The sequence below is a fragment of the Macadamia integrifolia genome, chromosome 6, assembly GCF_013358625.1.
Source record: "Macadamia integrifolia cultivar HAES 741 chromosome 6, SCU_Mint_v3, whole genome shotgun sequence".
Lineage (NCBI taxonomy): Eukaryota > Viridiplantae > Streptophyta > Magnoliopsida > Proteales > Proteaceae > Macadamia > Macadamia integrifolia.
Genome location: NC_056562.1, coordinates 33,436,138 through 33,449,543, shown reverse-complemented (window position 1 = coordinate 33,449,543; position 13,406 = coordinate 33,436,138). Strand labels below are relative to the sequence as shown.

General features: G+C 37.5%; 2 protein-coding genes across 3 annotated transcripts in view; one reads left to right on the top strand and one right to left on the bottom strand.

The window, feature by feature from the left end:
* Positions 1-8,534, top strand: part of LOC122082308 (protein SHORTAGE IN CHIASMATA 1) — a 16,165-nt gene extending 7,631 nt beyond the window's left edge. The window contains exons 7-10 of the mRNA XM_042649769.1: positions 494-1,006; positions 2,283-3,782; positions 3,865-3,993; positions 8,398-8,534. Of these exons, the coding sequence (XP_042505703.1) occupies positions 494-1,006; positions 2,283-3,782; positions 3,865-3,966 (2,115 nt within the window). The 3' untranslated portion in view covers positions 3,967-3,993; positions 8,398-8,534. The remainder of the gene's footprint in view (positions 1-493; positions 1,007-2,282; positions 3,783-3,864; positions 3,994-8,397) is intronic.
* On the bottom strand, positions 4,878-10,538 carry LOC122082309 (intracellular protein transport protein USO1-like). 2 transcript variants are annotated; one of them, XM_042649770.1, is made up of 9 exons: positions 9,960-10,538; positions 9,528-9,728; positions 9,319-9,441; positions 9,141-9,178; positions 8,943-9,051; positions 6,463-8,727; positions 5,932-6,087; positions 5,355-5,485; positions 4,878-5,216 (listed from the first exon to the last, which is right to left on the bottom strand). In XM_042649770.1, the coding sequence occupies exons 1-9, from the start codon at positions 10,035-10,037 to the stop codon at positions 4,970-4,972; spliced, it is 3,348 nt and encodes a 1,115-aa protein (XP_042505704.1). In that variant the 5' UTR covers positions 10,038-10,538; the 3' UTR covers positions 4,878-4,969. The 2 variants fall into 2 exon arrangements, with proteins under 2 accessions (XP_042505704.1, XP_042505705.1); XM_042649771.1 differs by having other exon boundaries at positions 4,878-5,213.
* Positions 10,539-13,406: the final 2,868 nt, after the last annotated feature.

Here is a 13,406-nt window from a genome sequence, read left to right as displayed (position 1 = left end):
GTGGGGGCGTGGGGTTGGTTTCTTATATCTACTTTTGTCATATTTAAAGAAACCAAATATGCAAAAATAATTAATACAGGCTTTGAAAGTGTCACCTTTGCCATACTTTATGCTTTAAATCCAAGCACTTAAATGAGGATTACAAATCCTGATTCTTCTTCTGTGTTAGATCTTGCAACTTCATTTGTTCATGTTCTCTACCTCTATTTATTCCTATTATAATAAGTCTATAGTTTCTTTCTTTCGTGCTTTTTCTTTTTAAACTTATTCATGGTAAGGTTCAAGGATCAACAGAACCCATCCAATATGAAATTTACAATGGATCATCAACCCACTGAATCCATTGGATTTCCTTGATCAGATTGGGATTGGCTGGGATCAATCCATTATCTGATCCCGATCTCTTGATCCCTGTTTCACAAGCTGTTCATTTTCAGTTCCCAAGTATATTTTTCAACTTGATTAGAATACATTGGCACTTTTTATGCTCTAGGAGGAGATCTCTCAATCAATCTCAACACTATATGAGTGCATCAAGGAGCATAAGTTTAAAGAACAGATAAACTCTGAACCTGTTTATGAGAAATGTGTGGAACGCTCAGATGCAGCTGATTATGTAGAAGATTGCAGCAAGTCTGCATCAGTTCCTAGTGCTCCATTTGCAATGGAGTCCAAGCAGATAAACTCAGTCTCACCGTATCCTGATGTAGTTATTATTGTGAACACTCAAAATTTTGATAAGGAAATGCTTATGTACCGGAGAAGCTCTTACCAAAAGATTCTTGCAATGGAGAAACAGGGTGTACAAGTCGTGGAGCGTGAGATCAATTTGCCCGTGGATCTGATCTTAAGTGCAGCAGTATGTCTTGTATTGTATGATTGCAGAAACGTTGGGAAGAAAGCAACAGTGACAGATGAAGCTTCTTCTTGCATCACTTTGTATGTCGAGCACATTGCTACAGATGTTTTGACATCATTGAGTTTTTCTTTCAGCAGTTGCATTTTGGTAATTTTCTTAACCAATTACTGAGATACTCAACTATCTGGTTCTAACTACTTCCAAAGCTATACTTTATGGATACAGACATAAGTGCTGCTCTGAACACCGATAATGCTTTTAGGAAGTGATAACCCCTCAATTGAGTGGCACAGACAGAGTAAATATAAAAACTGGAACTTCCCTACCAGGCTATCACTAAATGTGGTTTGGACCATGACTTGAATTGCAGAAAATCAGGTTTCAAATGAAACAAAAATCAGTCATTACAATCCAATTTGAGTACCTATACAAGATAGACCTTGAACAAAAAATTGAAGAGAAATGACATAAGGTGATTGAGTTTAATTGAGGTTAGTATTTTCCCAACTGTTAGTCATTTGAGGTACGAACATTAGTGGAGGACCTCTGTTCAAAGATATGAGGAAAGCATAATTTTTTTTTAATGCTTACAGGTGCATTATGATTTATGGATTCTTTTTTCTTCATAAAATCATTTGATGATTTAATTAGTGTTCCATAAAAAGTCCTTAACCATGTCACTAACTTGAACCTCCTTCCTTTACTGGAACCTATTTAGATGATCTGTTGTGTAATCATGTAAATTACTCCTTCAAATAAATTAGGCTCGTTGTTATCCTAAAGATAATTGCATTCCTTTCTGTCTATAACAAGTACTGAGCTAGTGTATCCGCGCCCAATTTAGAAACATTAAAACTTGAACTGCAGGCACATCCATATGTGTAAATAATGATTATGTTCTTCCTGCAATCAGGTCAGACTATAATTGTCTTTCCTATTTGGAGGAGTGCTAGCACTAACATGGTATTTGCATATGACACTTGATCCCATCATTCAATACACTGGGTCTTGCTGTTCTACATTGTGAGGCCTGCTGCATTGGGTGGCTGGATCAATACTCATAACTTCTCATGATGCTAGTATTTTTCTTCTTATTTATGCCATTACTATATCGACATCTGTCTCTCATTTTTATTCCTTGGATATATATGGACGTGCTGTTCAGTACAATTGGTTACAGCAAGAAAATGGAAAATATGGTGTAACCTTTTACATAGCTTTCTGGGTTTTTTTCTACAGTCTTTCATCTCCTAAATCCCTTTTTTGTATTTAAAATTTTTTTTTTTTGGGGGTGGGGGTTATAAACTTGAGTCCGTTGTCACCTTCGGCATGATTTTTCTGGTCTATTTACTTGTACCATGACATTTATGAAAAATTATTTGTTGTTATTTATGAAATGAATCGGGATAGTCTTTCTGTTCAGATATTTGAGGGTGAAAGCAGCTTTCTTGCTGGCATAATGGATTCATCAGATGCACTGTATGCTGCTGCAGCTAGCCTGGGATTAGATTTGCAACTCTTTTGCTCATATTCGTCGGAGTTAACTGATGACATTATCATGAGCTGCATCATATATGCCACTAAGTTAAATAAAGGCCTATATCCAAAAATGTTTGAATCTGAAACCCTAGCAGAGTCATTCCTTACCAGCTTTCCGTCAATTAATCCACTCTCAGCTCATGCAATTCTTACTACTGGAGGCAAGCTTGTTGAATTTCTTGAATGGTCACATGATTGCAGAATCCAGGCTATTTGGAAGTATCATGTTCCTGATGAAAGCCTTGCCCTATTTAGTGCTCTGTGTAGATATGGGGAACGGGAGGAGTCCAAATCTGGAATGACACAGTGTTCGTCTTCAGTATCTTCTGTTCCAGACTCAGGAAACAGTCACTGTAAAACTGAATGTGATAGGAAAAGGAGGAAATACATGATAGATGCTCACAAATTTCAGATGCCTATGGAGGAGTTGCTTTTTGATGCACCACATCAATCTACAGATGGCATCCTGAAGCCTTCTAGGGTGTCCCAGCCATATCATTCACATGTCTCTTCCATAGGTCCTGAGATATTTGATAGGGTTGGGGGTGCCAGTTTGTCTGTGAGTGATCAATGGTCTGAACAGAAAGAGGATTTGAATATTTCTATCATGAATGATTTGGATTGGAATGGTAATGACTTTGAGAATTTGCACAGGGACTTTAAAGGTGAAGTTATAGACCTCAATTATAGTTCATTACTTGGGGAGGACTTCTCCAATGCGAACGCCACAAATTTCTCAACAAGAGTGCAAGATATAAGGTGCAATCCTACCCCAACAAATTCTACAGTTTCAAGAACATCATTATTTGGCACAAAGGATCTTACTTGCTTGCCAGCATCCTTAGAAATCAATTTTGGCTCAGATATCTGCAGTCTCCAAAAGGATCAAAATCAAAAGTTGAAGGGAAGCATTTGTGCACAGCTGGATCTAGAGTTGGACAAGGATACATTACCAATGAAATGCCAAAAGGAACTCTTGAAAGGGAGAAAAGCAAAGGGATCAACTGAAGATGGTGGTGGACTGTTATTTCCATATGCTGAGACACCACTCTCTCATATTATTCATTCATCAGAACCGCAACAGAGATCACCCTGGACAATGGAATTCCTTAACAGAATCAAGGAAAAAAGCAAGATGCACCAACAATCCCTTCCATGCGATGCTACCATCTCTTGTTTTGGGTGCCATGGGAATGTACAAAAAGTAGCTAAGAAAAGCCCATCTGTCCTTGATGGTTTCAGGTATCAAGGAGGCACCTACCCGAAAAAAATAATGAAACAGAAGCAGCAGAAGAGACTTGTGCAACCAAGTTCATCTAAGAATGTGAAGGCTTCAGCCTCCTTTCTCCCAATATGTACTCCCACTGATAAGAGAGCAAGACAGGTTTGTCCAATGGAATTCCCATTTACAATTATGGATAGTTTCTGGAGTTCTCATGCAAATCTCTCCACTTGACCAACTGCAGACTCTTTCTTTTGTGAGGAATGGAAATGGAACACAAAGTAAGCTGGTTTGGGCTGATGGAAATGTTCATTGTCTGAGGAAAAGATTACGAAATGAACTATGAGATGGAAGCAATGCTTCATTTGATCCGGTAAGCTCTTCAAACCCCCCCCCCAAATAATTGCATTACAGGTCATTTGATTGGATTTTAGTTATGCATGTTATAAAAGTATAGTAAAGTTAATTATCTTTATCATCAGCTTGAAACAGATTCTGGCGTGTCGCTCAACCATGTTTTCTGGTGTGCAGTAACATTTATGTCAACTCAACTCACTAAAAGTCTAGATCTTGCAATTATGCTTCAAAACATCAGTAACCCTCATTAACTAATATGATTTTGAGATAGCCTATAGTCTATATCTTAAATCCATGCTAGTGAGACTCTGCTAAGTGTTGAAATTTTTGTCTAAAGAATTATGATTAGACTCTAATTAAGTATCTATAATTGAGACAACTCTGCTAAAAATATAGGCTATCCAAAAGGAGATGCAGAGTCAAAGAACAGAAGGTTGACATGTATTCATAGGTTTCCTTATGTATAAAAAAGTTGCCAGGAAGAAAATTCAGAATTATTTAGTTGGTTAGATGATGAATCTTGCAGATATTGAAACGCTATTAACTAGAAGGCTGATTTTAGCACTTAGCGGTTCTGTTGTTGGTCTAATTTGATACCATTCACCCATATTCTTAAAATCTTAAAAGGTGTAGGAAGTAGGAACAACTAGCATCTTTAGTTCTTGTGGTTTTAAATTACTCTCTATCATGTTACTTGCAAATCTAGATTTTTGCATGCTGATAAAATAATATGATAATGAAAATACATGTTTCATCTTTTCATGAAAAACTCCAGTGGCATTTCAGAATCTGGATCTGCCACTTGAGCACATTTAGCTGCCCTAGAAAACTGTTTCATAGTTCTGTACAGATGGGGGGACATGAGCAGAAAGAATATATATATATATATATATATTTTCCGAAAACTCTTGGATGGCATTGTTTAGCTTCGATCTTTCACTTTGGAAAGCCAGCTCCTTCACCAATACATGGTATCCAGTTTACCGAATGCTTTAGTTCTTTTTAGCATTCTTAAGGTTGCGTACAGTCATTACAAGCTGTTGCCTTTCGCCCTCGACTTCAGCAAACTTGAGACTTATCTCTGAGTATCTTTCCTGCATGTCTTTCAGCTCCTGTTCCATAGATTCGTTCCTCCCCTTCAGTAATGCCATTTCACTTAACAATTCAGCAAGTTTCTCTTGATCGCTACTTTGGGTAGTAATGAATTGCAGTTCTTTCTCTGAGGAAATTCTGCTCCTGCTGTAGAGACAGAAAGGAATAGCCATTAACTCGTCATAAGAAATTTCTTAAGAAGCATGTTCTGAGCTAGATTTTTTCACAAAGATAATGATACTATAAAATCAGGGGAACTTAAAGCTGCAGTTGCCAATTGGTTACCTATTGATGGGTTTGTCAATGCCATTTTGATCAGACATGTACGCATTAGTGCACATCTTGGAATTCAGCAACTTTGTTCCTCTTTCAATCTTGCTAGCATTTGCATTTGTCTTCTTGGCATCTTTGGTCTCCTGTATTTTTAAGATGACATGTTGATTGAGTTATAGAAAAGTTGCCATTGTGTATATAAATTCTAGACATCTGTGATTGGACCCAAATAAGATCCAGGACAATTCCTTTAGCCAACACCAAATATAACAGGATCTGACAACTGTTTGTGTCAGAGGACTTAATTTCTAAACCTTGCCTCTTTACTTTCAAACATTGCCTTTCTTTTTTATTGAAAAGGTAATTAGTTGACTGCCAATGTTGTGCCATTATTGTTAAGATTAACAGGTCAATTGGGCATTTCGAAGATCAATATATGCATGATATGCCTTTTTCACTTCAAAAAAGTTCTTCAAACTATGTTTATGCAAAGTTGCCTGGCAGAAACAGGGACAAAATTCTCTGTAATATTCTCAAAATAGACATTAGTAGCAAAAGCACATCAATGATGCAACATACATAAAGTTACCTTTTGGAATTGTTCTTCACTGAAACTTGTACTGTTCTGGTTGAGCTCTTCCATCCTGTTTTCTAGTTCTTCAATTTTGTTACACAGATCCTTCTCCCTCTCTAGAAATGAATTGGTTAAGTTCTCTAGCACATCTTCTTTTAGCTTTATCTGTCCCTGTGAGACATACTAACACTGTTCAGTTATATTAATCATATAGCTTTGTATTTTTTTTTAGAAAGATCAGTGATAAACATAACGACACTTGCCATGAAACAACTCAGATTTTGTAGCTATGCAGAGAATGATAGGCATATATAAACATAAGTTATGACAATGGATCTTCTTCCTCTTCTCATTTTTTTTTGTGTGTGTGGAGGGGGGGGGGTCTGGGGGATGTTTAATCTCCTATCTTTGTCATTTATTTATGTAGTCTTACAGACTTGATCTTTTTTATTTTTGGGTGAATGATACAGACTTGATCTTCCTTTATGTATCACTAGTTCTATGGAAAATTTTATGGAATACACTTCATATGATATGTTTACTTACCTGCAATTTGATTTTCTCACGCAAATTAGCAATCTCTTTAGAGCCACGAGAATTGGGAGAGGAGTTATTGTTCCTTGAAATCGGTTTGGGCCCATCTGATGGCAGAGTTTGTCCACTGTTTTCTTTGAGCTTCTTTTCAATAGTGGTAATGGCATCCTCCTTCTTCCTTAGGTTATCCCTTAGATGAAAAATCTGTTTCCTAAGGTTTTGTTTCTCTAACTCATCCTCAAACAAGGAATGTTTCAAGTCATCATACTGAGCTCTAAGAGTCTCCACTTCTGATTGCAGATTTCCAACCATTTTCTCTTTTTCATCCTTCAAACACTTCATATTCTCCAGCTCCTCCAGTGATCTTTCTGCTTCCTTTGTCAATGAAGCTATTCTTCTCTCCAGTTCATCTCTTTTCACATTTCCTGTTTGTAATAACATCTCTGTTTTGTTGATTGATGCCTTCAGTTGTTCCATCTCAGCTCTCAATTCTTCTTGATGCTCATCCTGTTTTGTAATTCTATTGAGATCTCTTGTGAGCCTCTCTATCTCAGCTCTGAGATTTATGATTTCCCTTGTGAAAGCATCAGATCTTTCTTTCTCGTACTTCTTTTGCTGTTCAAGCTTTGTGGATGTATCATCTAGTTGAAACCGCATCTGCTCTGCCTTTTCTGTTTTCAAATTCACTTCTTTTGAAAGTTCTACCAGTTTTGCTTCATATTCATCTTTAATAAAAGTGAGCTCTTCATTGGCTTTCTCAAGCATTTCTTCCAGATGGCCTTTCTGCAGACGCAGTTCACCAGTTTCTTTCAGTGCTTTCTTTGCCAGCTTCTCATTTGCATCAAATGTGGATGCCATTTGTATGGATAGCCGTCTAAAGTCTTCCTGAAGCTGCTCTGCTGTGTTGGCATTATTCCATCTTGTCTTCCTTAAGGCCTCTTCTGCTCGGATGGCCCTTTGTTCCTGCTCAACTTTGGCATGTATCACGGCATCCAGATCAGCTTCGAATCCTTGCGCCTGCTTCACAAGCTCTTCCTCTAGCCTGTTGACCTGGGATTCCAGTTCATTTATAGAAGCCAGAGAAATTGAAAATTCTTGCGCCTGCTTCTTGAGTTCTTTCTCCAAATTTTCAACCTGGGCTTCAAGTTCATTTATAGTGACCAGAGAGGCTGAGCAATCATATTGCGTCTTCAATTGTTCTTGCAGTCGACTTTGCTCTAGCTTTGAAGAAATATCGTGGTTTTCTTGTTTCAGAATCTCGTAGTCCAGGGCAAGCTGTTCTGTTTGCATCACTAACTCATCTCTATCTCTCCTGTAGACCTCTATTTCACTATACAGATCTACAATCTTTTGCTCAAGATAATATACCTCCTTAGAATCATCATGACCTTTTAGTAGTACCTCCAGTGCCCATTGTTCTTCATCATCATCCCTTTCCTTTCTGGATATCGCTTGCAACTCTTCAGCTTTCTCACTGGTAGCCACCTTGTTAGAAAGAATGCATATTTCCCTATTTTTCTGCTCCAACATCTCATCTAGGTCTTGCACAGCTAGAAGCAACTCAGAGTTGGACTCTTGTGTCTTTTGTAGTTGCAAACGAAGATTGTCATTCAGGTGTTTCTCATAATTCAGCTCTTGTCTGATCTCATCTAGGAGAGCCTTTGAGTCCTCACTCTCAAACTGCAATCCGTTTGTAGCTTTTGCTGCTTCGAAATGTTTCTGTGAGGCCTTGAGTTGCTCACATTCTCTTCTAAGTTCATCCCTCTCCTCTTTGAGGCTAACGACTTCCCTCGAGAGTTCCTGTCCCCTTCTGCCCTCCTTCACAATCTGCTTTCTGAGAGTCTGCAATTCCAACTCGGAAACTTCCACGTGCCTTGCCAAAACTACAAGTTCACCTTTGAGCTTTTCAATGGAGATATCTGAAGCCTGTGATTCTCTTTCTTTCAGAAGGGCATCCTCAGAACTTGTTGAGCCATCTAAACTCCCATCCGGAGCAGAACTCACTGACCACTCTGTATTTGATCGCCGGTGCTCTTGGTGGTTAGCCATGACAGCATTTACTATTGTCTTCCGAGGATCAGAACTATGGCTAAGAGATGACAGGACACTGGTGGGATCCTGACAGGTGTTTTTATTCTTCAACCCTAGCTCTCGCGGGGTATTTCGTCCAGAGCTGCTCTCTGAACCTGACGCTGATATAGCATCAGAGCCCAAAAATGCTCTGAGATTTCCTCTGGATTCTCTACTGGGAAATGTGGTTTTTTCAAAAGGCCCATCCTGTGGACAAATTCAGAAAAATATTGACCAATTTTAGATAACGCGATCATAAAATGCGAATGTCCTTGTCGTAAACTAAGCCATTTGAATTGAAATATGTAAGAGTGAAATTTTTTGCTCTCTTCAATTACATGTAAGATCATCCTAGAAAAGGAGCTATGGGAAAACATATAAGAAATCCATTTTCAGAAGAAAAAAATGAGATGAGACCTTACTTCAGTAGAATTATTTATTCTGCCTTCATCTGTATCATCATTGATGAACTTGCTTCTTAAGCTCCTGTCTTGGGATTTGAGCGACACGTCTCCATTTTCTTTAACCTCTCTGTAATAGCACTCGAAACAAAAGAAGATAACATCATAATCCAAATCACAAAGGCTTGAAAATAACTAAATAAACTCTTTCATATTCACCTCTGATCATTAGCTTCATGCATTCTTTGAATTGTAACCTGTCTCAATAAATATAATTACAAAATTAGGATTCTCTGTAGCCAGTTAAGGTTAAATGAAATAATGCATTGTAATTTCATCTATTACATTGACGATGACTGAACTAAAACAGAGAGAGAGAGAGAGAGAGAGAGCTAACCTGCAGAACTGCGCCAGTATCGGAAGTTTTAAGGGGCAAGGAAACGGATGAAGGTTTGATTGCTTCTGCATAATCTGCAAAATCAAGCGAGACTTCACCCAGAAGACCAGATTTTGATGACCCCTGTGAGAGAATGAACACGTTTAGATCAAGCAAACACTAATCATTAAAGAGAAAGAAACGAGAACTGAAGCCGAAAAGGGTCATACATTCGAAACAAGGAACTGATAGATTTTCTGGTTAAGTTTTCCTGATTTAGGGTCCTGTACAAATTTGATTGTTTCATAGATTGGATTTTCCCAGCGACAGGTTCCATCCTTAACTACCACTTTCTCCAGTTTCGCTATCGGTTTTCCAACGTCCACAGGTACCATTGATACCATCAAAGTCTCCCATCCCAACTGAGGCACCTAAAAGAATTAGAAAAATCAAACATGACTATCAGAATCCCAGAAATCCTTGAAGTCGGAAACATCCAATCACATTCCCTGCATTATCCACTCTGTGCTCATAGTAATTAAAAATACTGGAATCCCATTTTACAGTTTCAGAAACTGAAACTGAAACTGAAACTAAACAAGAGCTATCCATTCCGATAACAGGAACAGGGAATCAAGCTTTTGGTGATTCAATGACCATACCTGAGTCGCCTGAAACTGCAATTTAAATACAGCTTTGATCTTGTTTTTCTCACTCCTCCATTTCGGCGACTTGAACATCTTCGCTCACCGCTTCAGTTAAATCATTTCCGTGTCTAATCGAAGCTTTTGGTATCTCAACCAGAATGTAACCAGCTGGGGCGTTACTTCATCAGGTTTCCCAGCACAAATGCAGGATACTTGCCATTGTTCTGCAATGTATTTAATGCTTTTAAGTTTGTGAGGTTTAGTTTCTCCTTAAATGGGAAACAGAAAAGAAACGAGTAGAACGAAAAACTAGTCTTGGTTCAGCCTCATTCTGTTAATGGCAGAACAAGAGCAGGGCAGAGCAGAGTTGGAACGGATACGAGAGTAGAAAAATTGATCATTGCCACTGCAGGTAGATAGAGACTTCAAAGAGGATTCAATGAGGTTCAAGTATGGGATTCATGGATACCCAGTTGGACTGTGAAGATGAATTGAAGAGTAGGAAGAAAGCATTCAGATCTGAGAAGCTCGTGTTCTTTTCTCATTGTAACAGACAGCTTTGACAGTAGCGACTCTTCCTCTGACTCCTTTTTTTTTTTTGGGGGGGGGGTAAGAACTCAATTAAAATAGAAAACCATAAAATTGGAGGAGAAGCTTCTCTACAGTAATTTAATGAATTTAAAACCATATTAGAAACAAATTAATAAATGGTCCACAATGTCCTCGTGTCTGCGAATTGTTTGTGCAACGCTAACACTACTCCTAACGTATTTAAGGGTATATTTTTGTAAGAGATTAACACCTGTCTATCCTTATAAATGCTCTTTCGAAAAAGTCAAAGTGGGACTTTGCAAGGTTCTCTTGGTGATCAATCGCTACCACGGTTTTAAGTCTCGGTATTGTATCGTTGTATTGATCTAATCGGATTGGTATCCGTTGAGATTGATTATTGATTTTTGATCAATTTGGATTGATTATCCATATCATTTTAGAGGTAAAATAATAAAAATTAATATTTTTTTAATAAAAAGGGCAAAATCGATCGATATCTATTGATTTGATCCGATCAAATTGGTACTGATAGATATCGATATCGTCCCCTAAATCCTTGATTGTTATTCCTGTAGAAACGCAACCCTAAAACGATGCAGAAGATAATGGAAAAAACAAAACAAACAATGCACACGGATTTTACGAGGTTCGGCAAGGTTGCCTACGTCTCCGGTGAGATGAGATCCTGCTTCACTATCAATGAAGAATAGGATTACAACGCTCGTCCTCACACCTCTCAGTATTGCTTGCATTACAGAGAAAGAAACCCTCGCTACAAATATATAGCGAGAAAAAAACCTTAATCCGGATTAAACTACAATTGCTACCCTAATTTGGATTAAACTACAATTGCCCTCAAATAAAAAATTCGAGCGGGGGGCTGCGCCCCCCTACACCCCCTGCATGCAGGGGGGCCTCCTGCCCCCTTGCAACCCCCACGGCCCGCTAACCGGGACCGCCGTCCTGGCTGTCTAGGTGCTGCACCAGTACTTCCTGGATTAAACTGCGACGAAATATAAGACATCATACACCAAAAATTCCACTGTAAACTATCATAGTTTGCATGGGGATTTGGATCCATTGTATATACAATTTTGTTCACGGTTCACCTTGACATACATGTGAAGATGTAATACACATTTTTTTTTGCTTTTATCATACATGTATGGAAACCATTGTTATATATTATGAATAATTTTGCCTTAGAATATTGGTAAAGAAAAAAGAATAATTATTCTATTTCCTCATATCCCCCACTTGGCAAAGAGACAATTTCTGATTTACACTCGTGACATCAAATCATAATAGAACAACATTATCATTGCATCGGAAGCTGTCCTTAGGAATTGAGTCTTAAGAAAAGAAGAAAAAGAAAAAACCTATTCTTCAATTAAAATTTAGAATAGAATAAATAAGGTAAGGGAGAAGGCATGGGAACCAAGCAGTGTTCCCTCCCAGAGTTTGGATCTTTTGTACTTATGAATTATGATCACCTAGTTGTACATCTAAACATTCAATATGTTTTCTATTTTTTATTATTACAAGGTGAAAGAGGGATAAATTTGAAAGGAAAAGACGCAGATATTAGATGCTCATTTACACGAGCAGCGAATCCAAATTCCTCCTTCCTAAGCTGAAATGACAAAACCATCCTCTTCTTATAACACGTTTCACTGTTTGCCATGACACTTGTACTCACTCCCGTGATCACTTTCAACTTCCAACCGTTGCGAAAAAGGGCCTTTTGAACTGTTGACCAAATTTGCCAATAGTAAGTGCGTTTTTTCTCTTATCCGCCACGAAATGAAATCTTAAATTCCTTTTTTTTTTTTTTTTTTTTTAATATAAATAATTCCGTAGATTGATGGACCATGAGACTGCATACAAACCTCCCAAGACAGTTGCTGTAGACATGGACCCTCCATTTTGAAGGTCCCATTCTCTTCTGTTCTTGAAATGGATTTATTTTTGAAAAAATTACATGATTACTTATTTTTGGGTTTCTCTTTACAAAAATATTCATCAAAAGTTTCAGTTAACAAAAATACCAAAAATTAGGTTTCTCTTTACAAAATTACCCACTTAAAGTTTAAGTTAACAAAAATACTCAAAATTGAGTTTGGGTTTACAAAACTATCCACTCAAAGTTTTAGTAATAAAAAAATACATGATTATATGTGGAAGATGAAGAATCACTATTTTGGATAATTTTGTAAACCCAAATGGGATTTTGGGTATTTTTGTTAACTAAAACTTTGGGTGGGTAGCTTTGTAAATCCAAATTTAATTTTGGGTATTTTTGTTAACCAAAATTTTTTGCGGGTAATTTTGTAAAGGAAAACCCAAAAATAGGTAATCATGTAATTTTCCCATTATTTTTCCGATTTTAATGAAGCTCAATGTAATGGGTAGTAGGTGATTTTTGTTGGTACATTACCACCACATGTGCCTAACATCATAATAAACTCTTCCATTACTATCTAATTTTTTTGGGTATTTAATTTGTCTCTGAAGAGACCATATGTTAGCTGCAGTTATTAAAACTGAAGGTTTCAAAAATGGGCACTAGCAATTCAACGAAGGGTCCTCTGACATCTACTATGGTAAAGCAAGGTCTGTGTCTTCTTAATGTGTTTAAATACAATTGAAAAGCATGTAGGTTTTTTCAATAACTAAGGATATTTTTTATTATTATTATATAAAAGTGATCACATTATTAACCCTGCCCTGCCTCTCCCTATTGTAGAAGATTTGGAGAAAAATAAAGATTTTTCAATTCTATCAACCCATGTTGTTTAAGAGATTCTTTTTTCACCGTGGATGAAAGAAAACTCGATAAAAAAAAGAGAGCTAAGCTTAGATTGACTTTTTGTGTATGAGGTGACGATGTGGAGGTAGAATAGGAGGGAG

What these genes read in the sequence shown, in the direction of transcription:
- LOC122082309 (XM_042649770.1), bottom strand. Translation starts at nt 10,037, where the DNA reads ATGTTCAAGTCGCCGAAATGGAGGAGTGAGAAAAACAAGATCAAAGCT. An exon ending in ATCAGTTCCTTGTTTCGAAT is followed by an intron (nt 9,442 to 9,527) that starts GTATGACCCTTT and finishes ATTCTCTCACAG; the next exon opens with GGGTCATCAAAATCTGGTCT. An exon ending in ATTGACAAACCCATCAATAG is followed by an intron (nt 5,217 to 5,354) that starts GTAACCAATTGG and finishes CTGTCTCTACAG; the next exon opens with CAGGAGCAGAATTTCCTCAG.